This window comes from Hoplias malabaricus, chromosome 9 (genome assembly GCF_029633855.1).
Source record: "Hoplias malabaricus isolate fHopMal1 chromosome 9, fHopMal1.hap1, whole genome shotgun sequence".
NCBI classification, from domain to species: domain Eukaryota; kingdom Metazoa; phylum Chordata; class Actinopteri; order Characiformes; family Erythrinidae; genus Hoplias; species Hoplias malabaricus.
Window position 1 is genome coordinate 35,978,434 of NC_089808.1, and position 23,795 is coordinate 36,002,228.

At 43.2% G+C, this 23,795-nt stretch overlaps 1 protein-coding gene across 8 annotated transcripts in view; it reads right to left on the minus strand.

The window, feature by feature from the left end:
• Positions 1–23,795, minus strand: part of ctnnd2b (catenin (cadherin-associated protein), delta 2b) — a 123,780-nt gene that overhangs the window by 70,105 nt on the left and 29,880 nt on the right. For 5 of the 8 annotated variants that reach the window (XR_010804181.1, XM_066680734.1, XM_066680737.1 and 2 more), the window contains exons 1-2: positions 10,446–10,628; positions 6,836–6,948 (exon numbers count right to left, since the gene is read on the minus strand). Coding sequence is in view for 7 of the 8 variants with exons in the window: in XM_066680734.1 (XP_066536831.1) it covers positions 6,836–6,948; positions 10,446–10,616 (284 nt within the window). In the remaining variant the exon portion in view is untranslated. Of the gene's footprint in view, positions 1–6,835; positions 6,949–10,445; positions 10,629–23,320; positions 23,455–23,795 lie in introns of those variants that run through there. The other 3 variants (XM_066680740.1, XM_066680738.1, XM_066680735.1) reach the window with 1 other exon arrangement.

A 23,795-nucleotide genomic window follows, 5' to 3' on the forward strand; every position in this document is an offset into this window, starting at 1 on the left:
AAGTGTTCCCTATAGTAGTTTTATATGAACAGGTAAATATCTCAAGGATATACAGATGAATCAAACTGGATGAACATTTATCTGCAATGGTTTGATACGTGGCTGTCCTCTGCTGTCAAAGCCTACATGCCTGCTGCAGACCTTATTTAATGCCAGCTGTGTGTGTGGGCTATATCCGTAAGTCAAACTCACTGCCACAGTGACCCCTGCACAAAACTTCCATCCAGGTGTCATTTGAGCATAAACATGCCAGGACTTTTCACGGTGTACTGTGGGGATGACATTTAAGAGACGAACACTGCTGTTCGATATAACTGGATTTCTGGAGAACCTTCAAAAGCCCTTCTTTTGTCAAGTTTCCCTTTATTTACACTTAGACCCATTGGGCTTTACAGACCTCAACCACACACTTCTTCTAAAATGAACAAAAAACAATGGCAGTGCATCTACTTGGCTACCGTCATTCATTTCCGTCCTTTTTAAAGGCACAGACTTTCAACCAGCAGAAATTCCGTTTTTTAACAGTCATATAACTTCAGGCTGAAACCTTGTCAGTCATGCCGTAATGGCATCATCTGCAACCTTCTCCGCAAACCCTCCACAGTGCGTGCCTGTCTCTCCCCTCATTCCTGACTGCCTCTTCTATACAGGGCTGCTATATGCTGAGCCTACGGGAGGCTGTTGGACCTATCTGGCAGGAAAACAGTCTAACAGCTTTGGCTTAATACTCCCTCGCTGGGCCCGGCAGACAGCGTTTAGCGAGGCAGCTCCCCGCGACAGGATGCGGCTCAACGGAGAGCATTTAGCAGCGAGTCAAAGGCCTCGCTCACACCAGCAGATGTTTGGGGCCGTGCCTGAGCTCGGCCCGGAGAGACATGGTGTCGCACAATAAGGTTACTTAGCCACCATTTCCACAAGCCACGAAAGACAAGACAGAGGCTTATTTTTGGTTTGTTTTTTCCATATTTCAGCTAATCAAAGACTTGACAAACAATTGTACTCTGGAGTACCTGATGATTTATTTCAGAACTAGGCCACAATTCAGCTACTTCAGAATGAAGCCTGTGCTGAAAAGAGCCACGATTCATTTAACAACTGGGCCAATGGCTTAACGCAACTGGAATCTTCCCCAAGGTGTTTTTCATAATGCTGGCAACTTCCAGTTTTCTTCCTCACCTCCTTGTAAACAAACAAATTGTCATTTATGTTTCTAAACTGTTTAAAAATAGCACCACATCATAAAGATGCACCTTGATCATTTCTATGGCTCATATATTGTATTGTTAATCATTTATTTTTCTGTGAATGTAGGGTGTCCTTGGGTAAACTGAAATGTGATTATATAGAAATATCTTATTATTATTAATATAGCTAGTATTATTACAAAATCATATCCCATCCGCACATATGTGCGCAGAATATATCAAAGAGTAGCCCCAGCCCAAAATGATCATATCATAGTCTTCCTACTATTTCAGAATGTATAGTGCAATCCATCTATCCATCCATTATCTGTAAGCGCTTATCCAATTCAGGGTCATGGTGGGTCCAGAGCCTACCTGGAATCATTGGGTGCAAGGTGGGAATACACCCTGAAGGGGGCACCAGTCCTTCACAGGGCAACATACACACACACATTCACTCACTTCTGAGTCGCCAATCCACCTACCAACGTGTGTTTTGGACTGTGGGAGGAAACTGGAGCACCCAGAGGAAACCCACGCAGACACAGGGAGAACACACCACACTCCTCACAGACAGTCACCCGGAGGAAACCCACGCAGACACAGGGAGAACACACCACACTCCTCACAGACAGTCACCCGGAGGAAACCCACGCAGACACAGGGAGAACACACCACACTCCTCACAGACAGTCACCCGGAGGAACCCCACACAGACACAGAGAGAACACACCACACTCCTCACAGACAGCCAACTGGAGGAAACCCACACAGACACAGGGAGAACACACCACACTCCTCACAGACAGTCACCCGGAGGAAACCCATGCAGACGCAGGGAGAACACACCACACTCCTCACAGTCACCCGGAGGAAACCCACGCAGACACAGGGAGAACACACCAACTCCTCACAGACAGTCACCCGGAGCGAGAATCGAACCCACAACCTCCAGGTCCCTGGAGCTGTGTGACTGCGACACTACCTGCTGCACCACCGTGCCGCCCCATATAGTGCAATGTTTAACTTTATTTGTTTTTATCATTTAAGTTATTCCTGAAATACCGTTTGCTTTTATAATTCATTTATAAGTTATTTATTAATTTATTAATTTTCTACATTTTTGCTCTTTGACTTTTATAATGTTTATTATTAGACAAGACTTGTTTAAATTAGATTTCTCCTCTTGGATTAAACTACAATAATATATCTTACTATGTCTTATATCTTACTTCCTTTATGTCATATAACATAAGTATTACCTCAGCTGCATCATAAATGAGGGCTACCCTCAATATACTCAGAGATTTAATACAGGTGAATGAAGTGGGAAATGAAGAAAATGGTTAAAATACATTCATAAATAAAATTAATATTCCTTCATTTATATCCTGAGGAAGTTTATGCTGCGTTGACAAAAAAAAACCTTGAAATTTTTAACTGTTTTTTTTTTATTATTCAAGCTTTAACTGAGCTGAGGCAGAGAATTGAAAAGTAACCTCATTTGCATGCATGCAAATTAAGAAGAATAATTATTTGTAGGACAAATCCATTAAAACAGCTAGCTTCAGCTTATTAGGCCAAACAGGCTGCCATTACGGCATCTTTGTTTTGGCTGATTGCTGAGAGAGAATGTGAAGTGTTTTGTATTCGAAGTACATGAGAACCGCTGTGGAAGTGCTGTGAGGATATTTGGGGATATCTGGGTACGGGCAGCTGGCTGGTGGCTTTGAAATAAGTTGGTTTAGTCTGCGGACAGGCCTGACCCTACCTGACCCGCTAAGACTCAAGACTACAGCAGCTACGGTTAAACCGCCACCTCAAGATTTATTTAAACGTGCCCTCAGAGTCAACGACGAGGGTCCACACATGATTTGACACTGAGAACAAAAGCAGTCATAGCGTGATAACATTTCAGATTGTTTTGTGGGAATACAGACAGACGCTTGTCTAGCTTCGCTCCTTAACTCCGAATGTAAAAAAGTTGATAGTACATTGCTGATCAGTGTGTACCAAGAGACACTGAACACCTGGTTTTAGACCACAATAATTTATTAGTGTGGTGTAGGGCCTCCTTTTGCAGCCAATACAGCGTTAGTTCGTCTTGGGAATGACATACACAAGTCCTGCACAGTGGTCAGAGGGATTTGAAGCCATTCTTCTTGCAGGATAGTGGCCAGGTCTCTACGTGATGCTGGTGGAGGAAAACGTTTCCTGACTCGCTCCTCCAAAACACCCCAAAGTGGCTCAATAATATTTAGATCTGGTGACTGTGCAGGCCATGGGAGATGTTTAACTTCACTTTCATGTTCATCAAACCACTCTTTCACCAGTCTTGCTGTGTGTATTGGTGCATTGTCGTCCTGATACACGGCACCGCCTTCAGGACACAGTGTTTGAACCATTGGATGCACATGGTCTTACTGGTGCAGTGTGCAGTTAATGAAGATTGTCCACCAGGCTGCTCCAATTTTCAGTGTTTCAGTTTCATTGTCTAACCCCTGTACTTCTAGCACTGTTTAAAATGAACAAGGTCTTGTGAGATACTGAACTGAACATCATCTATCCTATCCCCTATCATCCCAATGTTTGATTTATTTTAAAATGTATTGAATAAACAGCATTTTTTAACACGAAGTGATCCCAGACTTTTAAGCCACATCAGCATCATCTCCCTTCTTCACCCTCAAAAACCAGGCTACGTCTCAGGACCAAAGTATCATCAAATGTTTGTTGAACACTTTAATTATTTACATTTCTTTAATCCATAACTCGACAAAGGAAAAGCTCCATCCTGGTGAACACAACACAACAGCCCTGATCTATCGCTGCTGAGGAATGGCGAAAAGCGAAAGGCGAAATGTGTAGCTTGCTGCACAGATGATTAAATACACAGATTTGTTCTTTATAAACAGAGACAGAGGCCAAGCCATTCAATTCCACTCTACACTTTCCCCCTTGTCTCCTGCTCAAATACAATTAATGATTTTCATTGTAGGAGACTGATTAACCTCTCCTCTGAAGAAGTAAATCTTGTTTCGGTTGCTGAATAAGATCTTGTCAGAATCTTCCTGCAGTCAGGAGGCAGAGTGGTCAATTAGAGACCAAATTGACAATGTTGAACAATATAACCTATTGTCTACATTCGAGTAGCGACAGAGAGTATTGCGAAAGAGTAACTAATTGGTTTTTGAATAGATGCCCTCTTCTGTGAGTGTTTTCAATGTCACAAAGGACACTTCACATTGTTTGGCGGTGTTAACGTCACTGTAAACAATTTATGATTCATAGCATCAATGCAGATTCAGTAAACCCATCCCTATCACGTCTGAACAGACAGGTCTGTTTAGAGCCTTTGTTGCAGTTTGTACTCAGTTCCTAAGAAGCAGAGAAAGGCACCACACAGTGTATGAACCACATGACCCAAGCTGAGGCTGGGGTACTTTAGTCGGGGCAGTTAGGAGACTCCAAGTGGTAAAAGAGCTAAAGAAAAGTCGTAAAATTGTACGTTTAGAGGGAAAAATCGAGTGTTTAACCTTGTTACCATGTCTGTGTGGCATTGTTTTAGAACTTTAGAACTGCAAGTTTTCCAAAAACAAAATGGCAGAATCAGACGGTCCGTGTTTCTTACATCATAAACATAAAGAAAAGTCGTAAAATTGTAAGTTTAGAGGGAAAATCGAGTGTTTAACATTGTTACCATGTCTGTGTGGCATTGTTTTTACACTAGAGAATGAATCATGTGTGAAAAAAGCAGTCCAAACCAACGCTGAGTATTTCAACTTTAGAACTGCAAGTTTTCCAAAAACAAAATGGCAGAATCAGACGGTCCGTGTTTCTTACATCATAAACCTAAAGAAAAGTCGTAAAATTGTAAGTTTAGAGGGAAAATCAAGTGTTTAACATTGTTACCATGTCTGTGTGGCATTGTTTTAGAACTTTAGAACTGCAAGTTTTCCAAAAACAAAATGGCAGAATCAGACGGTCCGTGTTTCTTACATCATAAACCTAAAGAAAAGTCGTAAAATTGTACGTTTAGAGGGAAAATCAAGTGTTTAACATTGTTACCATGTCTGTGTGGCATTGTTTTAGAACTTTAGAACTGCAAGTTTTCCAAAAACAAAATGGCAGAATCAGACGGTCCGTGTTTTTTACATCATAAACCTAAAGAAAAGTCGTAAAATTGTAAGTTTAGAGGGAAAATCGAGTGTTTAACCTTGTTACCATGTCTGTGTGGCATTGTTTTTACAATAGAGAATGAATCATGTGTGAAAAAAGCAGTCCAAACCAACGCTGAGTATTTCAACTTTAGAACTGCGAGTGTTTCAAAAACAAAATGGCAGAATCAGACGGTCCGTGTTTCTTACATCATAAACCTAAAGAAAAGTGTCAGCTTGTGTGGCAGAGTATTTGAGCTGAAGGAGAATGTTAAAGGGGAGGGTGGAAACAGAGGCAATGATTAATTGCATATTCACAGATCATTGCATACTGAATTAAGGCGAATGAACAAAGTCCCTTCTAAGCCATTTTTAAAGCATTACTGTGTTTTTCTTGGAAATAATTCAAAATGTGTCACTTTGATGAAAAGAGATGAGATTTCAGGGGGTTCGTCAATGACGGAGGGAGAAGTGACATTCAGCGTTATTGATGCCGACAACGTAACATCACACCATATTGACAGGTCTCAGTCTAAGAGGAGGTCTCAGTGCTAATGATGCTGTGATTATCAGTAGTATTTGGCAAGCAGTGTGTGCAATATCATTGATCAAATGTATGTTGGTTTTGCTTTGAAATGTTCATTTATTTTGAAGCATGATGATGGCTTTCAGGGTGTGCTAGAGGATAAGAGGTTGGTTGTTAACTGTTAGATTGGCAGGTAACAAGGATGTGCAATGTAGAAGGAATACTAGTAAGGAGATTATACTTTGTTCACACTATATGTACACACAAATCATATTATAATTCTACACTCACTGTACTTTCCCCCAGAACCACTACAGGAGCACTTTGTAGTTCTACAATTACAGATTGTCGTCCAGCTGTTGCTCTGCATCTTCAAAGGTCAGGACCCCCACAGGACCACCACAGGTCAGGTATGATATGGCTGGTGCATCATTCTTGTGTCTGCATTGACACAGATGTGTTGGTGTGTGTTAACGTTGGTGTTGTGCTGGTATGAGTGGATCAGACACAGCAGCAGTGCAGCACCAACCAAAAATATCCAGTCAAGAGCGCCCAGTAGATGAGCTACTGTCTCTGACTTTACATCTACAAGGTGGACCAACGAGGGAGGATTTTCTCACAGAGTGGACAGGGAGTGGGGTTTAAAAACTCCAGCAGCACTGCTGTGTCTGATCCACCCAGATCCAGAATGATCCATCAACCCACATCGTACCTGCTCTGTGGGGGTCCTGACCATTGAAGAGCAGGGTGAAATGGGGATCAGAAAGTATGCAGAGCAACAGCTGGACTACAGCCTGTAACTGTAGAACTACAAAGTGCTCCTGTATGGTCAGTAGAGCTGGTAAAATGAACAATGAGCATATATATATGTGTGTGTATATTACAAGAATACATTAAGATATATAAGAACATATATTGTAGTAGTGTAATGTAGTAAGTTAGAGTTAAGGCTGCTGCACGTGACCCACCTGATGCTGCTCACACTTCCGGTCTCAGATCCCAGTTTGCATCGTTCCAGCTGGGTGGCCACAATCTGTCGCTCTGCTTCCAGCTCTCGGGTCAGTCTTTCAAACTGCAGCTCCTTCACAAGAAACAGACAGAGACTGTTCACTGAATGTGCACAGAGCCCTAACTCCATCATGACATTACATTTGTTTACCGTGCTGCATATGTTTGCACAGAACATCAAGTGCTTGTGAGCGCTTCAGTACACTTCTGGCATTCATGCTTCCTTCAGCACTACAAAACAGAAATGAAAACTCCTCCACGTTAGTTAGCCTTCACACTCTACCGACGACTAGTAGGCCTCAGGAACAAATATTCAAAATGATAACGAAAGCTACATTATCAGAGGATGGCGATTTCTTAAAACCAGCCCATTGTAAGACCTCTGCTGCATAATAACAACAGACCTACGAAGGCCAATGCAGCCCTTAACACACCCCCACTTCAGACTTGCTTAATTAGGTATGCACTACTTAACATTTAATGACAAAACTGTCAATGCTAAATCAGAAGCGGAAATCCCAATGTGCCTCTTTAAAATAATCACTGTGAAAATCCAGTCAGTGAGAGATGCACAGACAGAGCGAGAGACAGAGATAGAAACAGCCTTGCTTTACAAATAAAGGTCAAACTAAGCTTCTAATACTGGCTATCAGAGGTGGCGTGATACCACACTGGATACCCTTGGGTACAGCACAGTCAGATGTTCATTCATTATCTGTAACCCTTATCCAATTCAGGGTCACGGTGGGTCCAGAGCCTACCTGGAATCATTGGGTGCAAGGCAGGAATACACCCTGGAGGGGGCGCCAGTCCTTCACAGGGCAACACACACTCACACTCACACCTACGGACACTTTTAAGTCGCCAATTCACCTACCAATATGTGTTTTTGGACTGTGGGAGGAAACCGGAGCACCCGGAGGAAAACCATGCAGACACAGAGAGAACACACCACACTCCTCACAGACAGTGACCCGAGGAAACCCTTGCAGACACAGGGAGAACACACCACACTCCTCACAGACAGTCACCCGGAAGAAACCCACGCAGACACAGGGAGAACACACCACACTCCTCACAGACAGTCACCCGGAAGAAACCCACGCAGACACAGGGAGAACACACCACACTCCTCACAGACAGTCACCCGGAGGAAACCCACGCAGACACAGGGAGAACACACCAACTCCTCACAGACAGTCACCCGGAGGAAACCCACGCAGACACAGGGAGAACACACCAACTCCTCACAGACAGTCACCCGGAGCAGGAATCGAACCTACAACCTCCTGGAGCTGTGTGACACTACTTGCTGCACCACCGTGCCGCCCCCAGTCAGATGTGGTTGTGTTAATTCTTTAAAGGAACAGTTGTACTTTAACCTTAAAATTAGCGTACAGCTTCAGAATCATTATGATGCTCCACTGACCTGTAATTGGGAGAACAGTGTCTCTGGCATTGCTACTCCAGGCTCGGCACTGAAGAAACTGCACTGTGTAACTTTTGGTGGAGGGTAGGAAACAACCTTCCATCACATAGAGTGAAGGTGTAGTCAGCATTACAAGCACTGTATAAACTGAGGTGGGAACAAAGTGTTTACATATTTTAAAGGAACACTACGTAGGATTTGGTGTTTTTTTTACCCCTGGGCTCCCCCAACAATTGCAGAGTGTAATTCACTTCTACAGCACTGTCCTGAAATCAAGGGGGACACAGTGAAGTCTCTGCAGTGCTGAACCAGGAGTAGCAAGGGCAGAGGCTTTCTTCTCCCTATTACATGTCAGTGGAGCATCACGATGATTTTAGAGCCATCATTGTAAGGTAAAAATACTACCTAGTGTTGCTTTAATAAAACCTTACATCACTGATTCATATTCATTAGGGAGCAAGTGGGGGAGATGAATGAATAGAAAGGGTGAAGAACCAGAGAGAGAGAGAGAGAGAGAGAGAGAGAGAGAGAGAGAGAGAGCGCTGTTCACCATAGCCTAGGGCTATAGCAGTCAATGCAAGGGTCTCACTTCCTTTGTGACAGGGCTGAAATGAGTTCACTTAGCCACAAGGTCAGGGCCTCTCCCCTGAGTGCTTCAGTCACAGAGTGGCCCAGAAATCATCACCTGCTTTTCTGGGCAGGAGCCCAGGCGAGGGCTACAGAAATGCCCATTCAACTTGAGGAAGAGAGGCTCTATACACTACTGAGGGTGGGGGGGTTGGCGGAACTGCGACGGAGCTCATTACACCGACGAAGAGACCAAAACATGATTCCCAAGTGAGGATGGCCCCGATAAATGAGCTGAGGGAGTAATCCGAGTCTGAATATTAAGCAGCTCTTTACTTCCAACATTGATCATAAATGTGTGGCTTCCACATCCAAATAACAGAAGAACCCTAATTTGTATCAATAAAGTGGAACTCTCTTGATTCACTATCCTGGTGTCAGTGTCTCTTGGAGACTGAACCTCAAATGGATCCCTACTCTGTGGCTTCTACACCCAAGGAGTGTAGTAAACGTTAGATAGGGAGTCACACAGCTTACAGCTAAATATAGACTGCTTTATATGAGACATATACTGACTATTTTGGTTGTAGAAGCTCTTGTTTCAGGAACTAGAGTGCGCACTCCTTAGGGAGTAGGGGCCATTTGAGATTCACCCTCAGATTACTCCCACAGCAGTGTCCTTCAAGCTATTTGAGTGTAGAGGCCATAGTTTTATGGCATAAGCTGAACTATTAAGGGAGCAGGGAGCCATATGAGACATGGTCTGGTACTCTGGAGTTCTGTATCAGGTTCTCATTCGCCCTCTCTCCCTCTTTCTCTCTCTCAGCCTTGAGCTCGAGCATCATTAGCTAACGTTAGAATGAAGTGGAAAGACTTCGCTCGGAGGCGGGAAAAGGCTTCGCTTCTTTTCAAACCCTTAAATGTCAAGAAGCCGAAAGACACACTCCCCTCACTGTTTATCAGACCACAGGGAGAGGAGGGGAGACACAACAACACACATAACCACACATTTTGTCTGCTAACACAGAGTAGATGTTAACGCTAGTAAAAACTAGTGATGGGCATTGCGGCTCTTTCCAGTGAGTCATATTGAGTCGATTCTTTCAGCTCCCAGGCGACTCTTTCTGTTGGTGTTGCATGTGTTTGTAGTACAACGCTACAGCATGAACCCAACCACCCCCAGAAAAACCGTCACCAACAGTCACCAACAAAGACAGACACATATGAAGGCACGCTTAGAAAAAACGGCTATAAAAACAGACAAATACATTGAAGTTCAAGCTAACCCCGACACAATAACAATAAAGCTTTGGGGATAATAAGAAGGAAAGGCTTCTAATGAAAAAGCCAACAAAATAATAGTGAATTATCTGCTGCATTATCAAGTTTTACCAACAGTTTCAAATTTATTCACAAAAATAAACACAAAACTCTTCAAAAAGAGCCGACTCTCTAGGTTCACCTTTAAAAAAAATGAACCGACTCTTCAGAATTGACTCGCTCACGAACGGCACTTCACTACGGCACCGAGCACCTGTTGCTCTGTCGACGGTAAAGCGGCGGCGGATACTTACCTGAACCCGTACCGAGCTCCGGAGACCGCGGGGGGACAGAATAACGTAGCGCCCGGCAGACGGACCAAGACGAGCACCGTTTCTCAGCGCTATCGGCGTCGACTCGGTCAGAGCAGAGTCCGTTAGCGGCCGCTGAATAATGGGAGTGCAGTCAGGCGCGAGGGTCGCCATGGTAACGGTGCATTTTTTTTGTACCCCCTCCCCAACTCTTTCTCTTTTCTAGTGTTATTTATGCAAGACTGCGTCACAATGACAGTACCCGCCCACTTGTGCGCTAACCACGCCCCCTCCATCTGCGTGTCCCTCCCACTGAGAAGAAGCAGGAGAAGGAGGAGGAAGATGCTAGGTTATTGAAAGGCTCTTTAGGGATAGAACACAGACTCAAGTGCCTTTTCTCCATTCATGTGAGTATCTGCTAGTGCTAAAGTGCCTCGCTGGCCTACTTTTACTGTGGCCAGCCCTCTCCTGTCCTGTGCATTGAAAGAGGTCTCCTGTCAGCAGGAGCAGGGAAAGGTGGGTAGGTTTTTACACACTTGCTCAAGTAACACTTCGATGAACTTGTACTTGCATTTTCACAGCATGCTTTTACTTCCACTCTGAAACATTTCCAAGGGAGCGGTCAGCAGAGTTTTTACTGTGTTTCACTGCATTTCAATCACTTGCACGACACTCATTCAACATTTCTTCTGAAATTAAGGTCATTAATAAAGAGTTTATCGCACTCCTTGCTGAAGTAACAGCTTCTGTTCTCACAGAAGGATTTACACTAGATTTCAGAACATTTCAGAGAGTCTTTGACAGTATCCAGCCACTAGAGCATTAGTATTGGATAATTAACTCTGGAACACAAACACACTCCAACTCATTCATTTATTCATTCATCTTCTATAACTGCTCCTCCTGGTCAGGGTTGTGGTAGGTCCCAAATGTACAAGGGATCATTGGGTGCAAAGCAGGAACACACCTTGGACAGGGCACCAGTCAATCACAGGGCATCACATTCACCCAGTCACTCACAAACTCACACCTGTGAGCTATGTCACCCACTCACCCTGTGTCATATTCACTATATAGTGCTCTATTTTGGGGATCCGCCATTTTGGAGAGGCCTCAGAAAACATAATGGACAATTTCCTGGGCACCCAAACAGTCCCACATTGCACCGCAGTAAGTAGTGCACTTAACGATGCATTGTTTGGTAAAAGCCCACATGATGTAAGTCCAAAATCATTCACTACCCTCCTGAATTCAATATCCCTATAATAATGCTCTATATAGTGAATAATGTAGGGAATAGTGAGAAGGAAGCTATTTAAGACACAGCAACTCAGTAACTCACACATGTGGACAATTTCAAACCTCACCCAGTCACCCAAACATAACTGGACAGTTTCACACACTCACCCAGTCACTAACACACTCACACCTGTGGACAGTTTCACACACTCATCCATTATCTCACACCTCTGTAGTTTCTAGTTCTCACCCAGTCATTTACACACTCTCCCAGTCACTCACACACTCACACCTGTGTAGTTTCCCAGTCTCACCCAGTCACTCACACCTATGTACAATTTCACACACTCACCCAGTCACTCACACTCATGTACAGTTTCCCACTCTCACCCAGTCATTCACACTCGTGTAGTTTCACACACTCACCCAGTCACTCACACACTCACAAACGTGTAGTTTCCCACTTACCCAGTCACTCACACCTGTGTTGTTTCACACACTCACCCAGTCACTCACACCTATGTACAGTGTCACATACTCACCCAGTCACTCACACACTCACCCAGTCACTCACACCTATGTACAGTGTCACATACTCACCCAGTCACTCACACACTCACCCAGTCCCTCACACCTGTGTTGTTTCACACACTCACCCAGTCACTCACACCTATGTACAGTGTCACATACTCACCCAGTAACTCACACACTCACCCAATCCCTCACACCTGTGTAGTTTCACACACTCACACAGTCACTCACACCTATGTACAGTGTCACATACTCACCCAGTTACTCACACACTCACCAAGTCACTCACACACTCACCAAGTCACTCACACACTCACCAAGTCACTCACACACTCACACCTGTGGACAGTTTCACACTCACCCAGTCACTCAACCTGTGTACAGTTTCACACACTCACCCAGTCACTCAGTCACTCACACCTGTGTACAGTTTCACACACTCACCCAGTCACTCAACCTGTGTAGTTTTACACACTCACCCAGTCACTCACACCTGTGTACAGTTTCACACACTCACCCTGTCACTCAGTCACTCACACCTGTGTACAGTTTCACACACTCACTCAGTCACTTACACCTGTGTACAGTTTCACACTGACAATCAAGCTACAAATATGTGATATTGGATTACGGGGAGGAAACCGGAGCATCCGGTGGAAACCTATGCAGACACGGAGGGAACACACCCCGCTCTTCACAGGCATTGACTCGAGTCAAGGATCAAATGCAGGTCCCAGGACCATGGAGCTATGTGGCAGTGATACTAAATATTACCAACTCCAACACATCACCAAGCTAACGAGTAGTGCTCCGTCACACAGTTCCACTGCCCCACAGCTCAAAGTTGGGGATCTCTAATCACTCTAATGGACACTGGGCATTGAGCATGGAGACCTTAGGCTGATGTGCAGCGCTCCACAGCTTCCCATTTCATTTCATGCTATTCTATGGAGATTATATAAAAGGTGGGTGCAGAGCTGGACACGTGTAAGAAATGAGTTGACCCTGAAGTAGCTTAATTCAGTTATAATGGGTGTCTACAAAGCTTTGGACAAATAGTGATTTTTTTACTCCTAGTTTCTTTTTTTCAGTTGGATTTCTTTCTGCTCTGTAGGTGACAGAGCTACGGCTAATTTGCTACTGATCCCTGACAGTTTTAACATTTAAAGGATCACAAAAAGAGAATGAGAACACCCCACCAACTTCACTTGCTATGCTGATAGATGTTGGGCTAATAAATTCCACTGCAATCCTAGAGGGAAATCAGCAGTTCGCTTTGCACAATGTTTCTGGTATCTGCTTTTACTTCTGCTTGGCTCATTATTTCACTGAAGTTTTAATACATTTATTTAAAAGGGATTTTTGCTGTTCAAAATTTATGGATAATTTAGGGCAGGAAACCAGACTGAGTGATTTGATGTGAAGTGTGTAATTCTAGAGGAACTTGCCTAGTTAGATTAATTCAGAACGGCAGTGACAGATACCATATGTCTGCGGCTCTTATTGCCTCTCAAAACTTCATCACAGAAGGCTGCTACACAAAAATGGTTACAAATGTGCTGCTTGATAACAAAAAAGAGATTGTAAAATGTGTTTTTTCTTAAACATCCGTTCTTGACAAAGTGGTGCATGCAGAACATTCATTCATTCATAGTCTGTAAGCGCTCATCCAATTCTGGGTCTTGTTGTGTCCGGAGCCTACCCGGAATCACCGGGCACAAGACGGAGACACACTAGAGGGGGCACCAGTCCTTCACAGGGCGACACACACTCACACCTACAGACACTTTTGAGGTCGCCAATCCACCTAACAACAAGTGTTTTTGGACTGTGGGAGGAAACCAGAGCACCCGGAGGAAAACCACGCAGACACGGGGAGAACACACCAAACTCCTCACAGACAGTCACCCAGAGGAAACCCACGCAGACACAGGAATAACACACCACACTCCTCACAGACAGTCACCCGGAGGAAACCCACGCAAACACAGGGAGAACACACCACACTCCTCACAGACAGTCACCCGGAGGAAACCCACACAGACACAGGGAGAACACACCACACTCTTCACAGACAGTCACCCGGAGGAAACCCACGCAGACACAGAGAGAACACACCACACTCCTCACAGACACTCACCCAGAGGAAACCCACACGGACACAGGGAGAACACACCAAACTCCTCACAGACAGTCACCCAGAGGAAACCCACGCAGACACAGGGAGAACACACCAAACTCCTCACAGACAGTCACCCAGAGGAAACCCACGCAGACACAGAGAGAACACACCACACTCCTCACAGGCAGTCACCCAGAGGAAACCCACGCAGACACAGGGAGAACACACCACACTCCTCAGAGGCAGTCACCCAGAGGAAACCCACGCACACGCAGGGAGAACACACCACACCCCTCACAGACAGTCACCCAGAGGAAACCCACGCAGACACAGGGAGAACACACCAAACTCCTCACAGATCCCTGGAGCTATGTGACAGTGACACTACCTCTTGCGCCACAGTGCCGCCTGAATTCAGAAAAATACTAGTCAAAGTATGTTGCTGGGTTCAATCCCCACAGTCCAAAAAAACACATGTCGGTAGGTGGATTTGCAGTGCAAAAGTGCCCACAAATGTGTGTGGTGCCCCGTGAGGGACTGGCGCTCTGTCCAGGGTGTGTTCCTTTAAGAAGACCGAGTTAAGATACTCAATGCACCACATTGCATCTAATGTTCTGAACGTCTTTTTCAATTTTTGAATTCTGCAGAAACTTGTGGAATCCTTTTATGTGAAATCTTTTTAAGGCGGTGGCACGGTGAAGCTGCCACTTAGCTTCAGGGAACATAACTCTGTGAGGAGTGTGGTTTATTACCCGGAGTTTATGTGGGTTTCCTCCAGGTGTCCTTACTTGCTCCAAAAAGAGGAGTAGGACTGGCAGTGAGAAACCACTAGACTACAGTGCCTACTAGAGTGAGTGTTCCAACCACGAGGACTGAACGTGCCTGTGCACTCATAGTGCTGGTCCCAGGTCTGGGTGAATAGAAGCGTTCATCAGGAAGGGCATGTGTGGATAATAATGACCTGCTGTGGCTGCCCCTAGCAGGAGCAGCCAAATGATATAAACATAAAGAAGTAGGAATCCTTTTACACTGAAGGCAGCAGTGCTATCATTGAGAGAGTCTACAGCATCATCACTTTTCTGACTAAAACGACTTTTCATTGATAACAAACCAAAAGCCTGAGTAAAATATGTGAAGTCTCTAAAACAGTGGGTAGTGATCAATGAATCAGTTAAATTACAATCGGAAAAAACTGCTTCTACTACTGGAGTGTGAAACTATGAATCATGGCTGTAGAAATGGGCTCGCAATTATGCAACTAGGAAAAGAGCAATGAAACAGTAGTTGGTTAAAAAGGATGAAAAAAATACAAGAGTAGCCAGTAGCTCACAATTCTACACTGTAACTGTAGAGGAGAAAAACCTCTAATTAGCCGTGAAAATAAATGGCTGACGAGATTGTGGCGCTTCAGGAGCTGGCTGCAGTCTTCTGGTCTAAAAGCCTAATTGCACCCTGTGGACAAAGACTGACATTTCTTTCTCTTTTTTTGGGGGGTCCCAAAGAAGGCCATTTGATTACAAAATGGCACCTAGGGTCAGCCTCCTAACTTCCTTGTGGGATTGAACCCAATTGCCAAAGCTGTACTAAATGAGACCAAAGCCATCTGTGAGCCTGACCCAACCAGCCAAGCACCACCACCCTAAACCACAGCCACGACTGTGGGCAGCTTTGTCCAGCAGACCTCGCCAAGGAACTGATATGCAGAGGAGTTCTGGTGGGAGCATTCTCAAGCCTGGCTGGATTTGTTCAGCAATGTTCCCTTTGGTACAAAGAAGCTGTCGAAGCCTCAAATCTCCTGCAGCCTCCGGGAAAAGCTCTTCTCTGAAGTGAAGTATGATTTTTGACACCTCTGCTTTGCATTGAGTTTTCCCATAAGAACAAACAAAAACAAAACCAGTAAACAGAGTCGTCGGTGCTCACGTTCTCTTGAACTCTCACGTTTGTTGGAATGTGCCGGTGCCACTTGATTTGGAAGTGTTTGGGAGGGTACATATCCGTTCCACTACCAGCTGTGATTTATAGAAATGGTTTTTATGACCAGAAGTGGACACAGTCAGTTAGTTCCCTTAATGGCTGTTAATGTCCCCAAAACAAAACAAATAAACAGAGTCATACGTTCTCACGATGCAGTTTAAATAAACTTATGGATTCTCACGCTCGTCGGAATGTGCTGGAGCCTCTTGGTTTCGAAAGTTTTCGAGACATTAAAAGTCATTAAAAGAACTTACTCACTGGCTCCACTCCTGGCAAAAACCCATTTGTATAAATCATGGCTGCTATCAGAAAAGCGATATAATGAACTGATTGTCAGTCTTTCAAGAATACTAATGACAGTCTGGAATTCTGGGTGCATCGGAAATGACTGCAGTCTGGCTCGGGCGATACTGCCCCTTTAAAACATGGTCACAATTTCCATCTTCACGTTGCCTTCACAAAGGCTGCTAATGGCTTTAGGGCATTCAACACTCTCTCAGTGTAACCTACTAAACCACTGATGGGGTTCTGAGGCCTGGTGACGTGTCAGTACACCACACTGCTAATGCACTCGGGTTTAATTACTTAAGTTTCCCTCCGATCATCAGTTAAAACCCCAAAAACTCACCAAATTATAGATTTGAAGTTATTTCCAAGAGAAATTTCAGTATTTGCAAATATATGATATGCAATTAGTCCACACCTATATCTCCACCCACACTTCCATTACACACCTGCAGTTGGCATAGTTTCCTTATCCTAGCTTTATCCTGTCAGAAACCCTGGCTGTCTGAATCTACCCCTTAAAGGCAATATCTATGATTTTGGGGAACTACTGTTCTCTCTGGTTTGTTTATGTTTAGAAGCTCAAGGTCTTTTAAGCTGAAATATGTTTGAGGGGGAAAAATAACTGTTGTTTGTATGTGGCTGAAGTTTAACTTTAGCACGGAATCTGGTCTGTAACTCGAGTTGTTTAGCTTTCCAGCACTTTCAGTTTACTTTCCTGCAGTTAGTGCTCTCCCGAATTTAGAGTCAATTCCACCATATGGAGTAGGAATAGAGCAATATCTGCTATTCAACATTTGGAGGTCTCTGAGTTGTCTCCAGATGTGAATGTGAAAGGATTATCTTATCTTAGATGGCATGTCTCTGACATGAGCAGAGAAAGCCTAGCATGTCAGACCAAGACCCTTTGTTTTTTTTACTCATTTACAGTGATTAAACGTCATCTCTCTGGAGCACTGCAGTTTCAAAACAGAAATGGGTAGCCATGGTTTGGACTGCTCATGTCACTTGTGATATATCCTCTAGTGCATAAACCATACCACCCAGACATGCTAAAAAGGTTAAACACTTGATCCTTACTGGAGGGAGTCTTTAATTACAGTTTAACTAGACCCATTTCCATGTTCAAGCTAGAATAGTTTACCCAGTGATCTTCTCCAATGTAATTTCTGTATGTGGCAGGCCAAGTCATACCAGATAAATTATACATGTCAGTTCATGTTAGCGTTACATGAAAAGCTCTTAACTCGGTAACAATTCCAACACAGCACATGTCCAGCAGCATGTTTTGTTAAGCTCAGAATCCACAACACCGCCAGGATGTTCCAGGCTGGGGTTCCTCCCTCATATAAGGTAAGGTGACTTTTATAAACAAGAAATATACTTTTGAATTTGAACATCATCCAGTCACTAGTTTAAGTTTATACTTGGAACAGCCCATTTGAAAATAACTATATCAGGTGATTACAAAAAAACAACACCAATCTGATGTATGTAACCACCTATTCAGCCCACAACAGCTGAAGACCACCCATTCATGTTAACATTATGAGGCGTGTTTGAGCCCAGACTGCTTTTTGAATAAAGCACAGTATGGAGCAGCTCATTTGCATAGATCGTACACTATCAGTACCGGCACAGTAGCAAAAACAGCCTTTGTTAATTCTGAGAGATAAAGGGAGGTTGGGAAACGGTCATGTTAAAACGAATTAAAAACATAAACCCACTCAGATGCTATAAATGTCACATAACCTCGGGGGGAAAAAGAATAAAATTCAAGAAAATGCAGGACATACTGTATGCCCTTTAAGGATAATTCAGTTTGCATTGTTTTCCATGTAATTACGGCGCACTAAGCCTCAAAAGAGGATATTACGTTCCGGCGAGGTCGATTTCAACAGGGCTGCTATTACTGCAGACGCTGTAGATTTGGATTTGTAAAATCTACAGATGTTACACAGACCTTAGCAGTAATTACTAGCATTACATCACCTCCCCAGGTAAAGCTAGCCTAGCTCAAACAGGGCTCAAAACAGCAAGGATGTGTTCATTATTTGTCATGGACACGGGACGCTGGAGGTGTAAGAACTGGATGCTCGTGTTAAATGGGTGAGAATCGTCACCCAGATCCTGTAAAGCAGTGACAGCACAAAGGACAAAGCCTCAGACGCCCTGCTGAGCACTCACTGATGTCACATGTTTCCAGTGCAGAGCAAGGGCTTACTGCAATGTCATGGAATGTGTTGACTCCAAATGTCTCACACTCGTGTTTCGCTGGGGCTGTTTCTATTAACCTGTGCCATGTGGCCTCTGTGAATTAGCATGTGGCAATGCAGGGAGGCGGGTATTGTGAGAGGTTCAGAAGAGAAGGCTTACATGTGCAATACTGAGAGCTGCAAACAAAGCACCTTCACACACACACACACACACACACACACACGAGACCTGGATATTTCTGCTGTGTTTAAAATTCTCTGGGATACTGCGCCCTACTCATCAACAGAGGTGGCACAGCTGCATGGTAAACCTCCCTTACCCTGTTTTATTTTCATTTATTCAATTTTCAAACTTTATTTATATCTCAGGATTAAACAGGACAAGTTTGCACTGATATAAAACTTATATGTGAAAGTGATCTCTGTTCTAATAGGCCGGCTTGTTCTTGCCTCATTAAAAAAGCCATGCAGGTTAAATTAGCCACTTAAAACCTCAGTGTGCATGGGCAGACATGTCTGTAGGTTTCGTGACATCATAAAACCTGGACTCAAAACATGCAGCAGTTTCCTTTTATGGACAATACGGCTGCCTGTGTTTTGAAACTTTAACCATGTTTGCACACTATGTCATAGTCTTATATCAGAACATGGGATCTTTAAAGTATCAGTGACAACATTTGTTAAAGTTATAATGAATAATCTACTCTAAAATACTGTAAACAGGGTGTTTTTTGTTTTGCCAGGTGACCTCTATTATATTGCCCTTACCAAACGGCAGGAAAATAGAAGATTGCCATCTAGTGGTTGACCTAGAATGCATATACTGTAGTTATTTACTGCCAAAATTGTAGGGTATATCCATCTATCTATCCATCTTTGGAATTCTGGGACATTACTGATGAACATATAAAAAGACAACAAAAGGTCTACCTCCTACATGTCCCAAAAATCTAGACTATTCTGTGTCCTGTTCTAACCCAGTGAGGTGTGGCTGAGAGTCTTCTCTGAACTACAGAGAAATTGAGAGAGACATAGAGAGCAAGCTGAGGAAGAGCTCCCGTTCCGCTGGAAGCTTGCAGCAAAAGGCGTCAGAATATAGACAGATTTTTTAATCATTATTTTTATCTCTCTTCTCCGATAGGAGAGCTATTAGACTGGCCCACTGCAGCCTATGGCTGTGGCCTACTTTACCATTCCCCGTGTAGATTCCCGACCCTGAGAGTGTGCCGGGGTTTTTTTTTCCCTGAAAGAGAACGAGCAAAAAACACAGACCAGAAGTGGAGGCCTTGTCATGATCCATTTCCATCTCCACATGACTGTATAGGGGCTCTGAAACGGCTCCTGGCTAATCTTAACACATTCACACAGGGAAAACTTGAGCAATACCGTTCAATTCACATACTACGCTAACATTTTAATACTGTATTTAACACACCCTGCTCGTATAAGTACAGTACAACAAGGTTACATCAATGGAAAGAGTAGATTTTCCAACTGGAACACAAGTTCTCAGCTAGGCAATAGCCAATATGAGCTAATTAGCTAGCTTAGCATTAGCTAATGCGTATAGATTCTGTTCTTGTCTTCCCTTTTGTTACCCACGTTTGCACTGTGTTTTGGTTTGATTGGTTTGAAATTAAACAAATCTGCATCATCAGACACATATAATAGATGGATAATTTGCCAAACGTTTTAGTTTGCTTAATGTTTAGTATAAATATTGGTGAATATTTGAGAGGTGCATCTCATGGAACTGGCTTGTAACTCACATTTAGAAAACGCTCCACAAAGCAATTGTGCTTTGCATAAATATACTTTGTGTCCTTGTTAAGTATTTGTGTAATTTGAAAAGATAATTGCATCAAATTGCAATGATTTGTATGTTGCTAAATTGCAATGATGCCAGTATTGCTCCTGAATTGTACAAACACTATTTCCAGAACGTTTGGGACATTTTGTAAAATGCAATAAAACAAGAAAAAGCACAAAGAAATGATTTCCAATATTTTCACTGAAAAACAAAGTGTATTTTGTAAATATAAATACATTTATAAAGTGATTTCTGCAACACACTCCAAAAAGTTTGGGACAGATGCATGTTTGCTACTGTGTTACATCACCTATCCTTTTAATTACACTGTTACATCATTTGCGAATTGACAGTACGGATTGTTAAAGTTTTCCAAGAAGATTTCCAGTGCATTTTTGCTTGATACAAGACTCCAGCGTTCCATGTTCGCTAACTTCCTGTTTATCCTCTGCATGATGCACCATAGGAGACAGATCTGGACTGCAGGCAAGTCAATCAAGCACACACTCTGTGTCGATGAAGCAATGTTGTTGTAGCACATACAGAATGAGGCCTGGTATTGTCTTGCTGAAATAACCATAGACTTCCCAGGAAAAGACGTCACTTTGATGGCAGCATGGGTCTCTCTGAACACTCACTGAACACCTGCATTCATGTAAACTTTTCACATATTAGTGAATTAGTCACCCATGCCATGGTCACTAATGGACTGCCCCATACCATGTGAGATGATAACAGATTGTCCCTTTTTGTCATTTGCATAGAAATCACAACTAAACCCATTTAAAAAACCCAAGTAAGTTGAAACATGGACTATGTTCAACACTGACCACAGCATTAGATTCTAGTGTCTGTTGGACCATCTGAGATGAGTTTGTGCCCAGAGAATTCATCAGAATTTCCACATATAACTGATATATGGCTTTCTCCTGTAACATTTCATGATGTACTCTGTTACGTGATAAGGGTTTTCCAAAGTGCTCCCAAGCCCACTGTAGCCATGCCATCTGAGGGCTAAAAGGTCATGCACTTCAACAGTGTTGCCCTACATAGTTTACTGAGATTTCTCTTCATTACCTCATCCTTTTACAATATCATCAACATTAGACTGTGAAACCTATTTTAAAATTTTGCACTGAACTGTCCAATATTTGGACTGTGTTGCAGGTATGAAATCATAAATGTATTTATATTCACAAAATAAAATTCAGTTGTTCTGTGAAAACACTGGAAATGTTTTGGGTGATTTTTCAGTTAAGCTTTAAGAGTATTAATACATCACATATTCTGGGTTTTTTACTGCATTTTACACAATGCCCCAACCTTTCTGTAAATTGGATTTGTGTATCTCGTTTAGGCATTAGAGGAACAGCCTTTAAAAGGGCACTGTGGGTTTTCCCAAGGGAAAAAGGCAAGGGTTCATCAATAAGGGCATGTTGGAAACAGTAATGAAACAGAAGCCAAAGAACTCTATTTACTTTATCATGAAAACAGAACTCCCTCTGTTTTCAATGTTGGTTAAATGTAGCTGAGTGGATGTTCTGTAATTCATGGTCATTGATCAACTATTGGCCATAAATGTGAATGGCTCACGATCTGCTGCACATATGCCATATGTATGTATGGCTGTTAATTCATCAGTGGCATCAGTGACGAAGAAATTGCATACTGTATAACTGCAGCTGACCCTCTGGTAGCCAGTTCATTCACAGTAGCCCTGGTTTTATTGCAGTGTGGGGCTGGAAAAGTTCAGAAGGCAGATTGGAGCCTGACATGTCATATATTACACCACATTTCCCCATTCCATGTTTCCAAAAATAATCCCCATGGCTCAGATCCTCCCTCTCCCCGCAAGTTGAATTCACAGCGAAGTGAAACACTTGTATATACTGTATATTCCATACAGACCAGCAAGACCATCAGCGAGTCCTATTTGCCTCTATGACATCAGATAATGCATATGTTTGCTATGTGCAGCGTGTGTTTTTATGGGAATTTCTGGAATGTATGGCCCCGCATAATTACTGTTTACACTGTGTAATGACAGCTTAGATGAGTGGAGAATTTATAATGAAAGTGTTAGAAAATTAGAAGAGTGGGATGTTACATGTGGCAGGGCAGGGTGTCTGCTTTAAGCTGTGGGTGAACTATTCCTTCAGTGTAGTATGTGAGGATAAACTTCCATGGCAAAGACTTGTTAGGTTCTAGCTTTTACCAACAACTGAATAAAGTTCACTATAATCCAAATATGAAATGTTGTTTACATGAGAAGGAGAAAAGCCTTGCTCTCTCTGTCTGAGTGGGTATGGGACGGCCTTCCCACTTCCCCATAAATCTGCACAATGTTAGCCACTGCAAGCTTCTATTAGGTGATGTAACAGTTGGACCGTTAACGTTCTCCTCCAAGCGTGTTGATCTCTAGTAGCATTATGTTGGAGAAAGAGGCTGTGTGTGACTGGAGAAAGCATGTGCTAGCCTTTACACTCCAAGCCCAACATTATTAGCATTAGCTTAAATATATAGACATAAGTGTATTATACAACGGTTGCCATGGAAGTTACAGTTGTAATTATACACTGTAATTTCAATACATTCTCCCATTAATATATCATACAACCCCTCTAAAAAGACAAGGAGTAGAAGCCCATGTTTGCCATGAGCTGGTTCAAAAGCCAGTGATAAACTATCTACACTCAATTACCTGCTCCTTGACCGAGGCCAAGATGGCGGAGGTTGTCTCTGTCTCGGATCCATCTCCGTTGGAGGCGTTTAAGACTGGGCTCAACATGCTGGAGTTTTCACTGTCAGAGGGCCGATCAGGAACTGGCATTACTCCTGGAAAAAAGTGTTAAATATATTATATTGTGATATTTAAAGATATTTATGGATATTTTAACAAACACAGAAATCAGTACAAAGATTTTTACTGCAATGTATTGAGTTAAACTGGACACAATGTGTTCCCTTTGTATTGACACAGGCCATTGGTCAGTGTTCATGTGCTGACATCACACTCATTGTCCACTTTATCAGCTCCACTGAGCGTACAGCAGCACTGTTTGTAGTTCTACAATTACACACTGTAGTCCATCTGTTTCACTGCATACTTTTTTAAATCTTCATCTCACCCTGTTCTTTAATGGTCAGGACCTCCGCAGGACCCTGCCAGAGCAGGT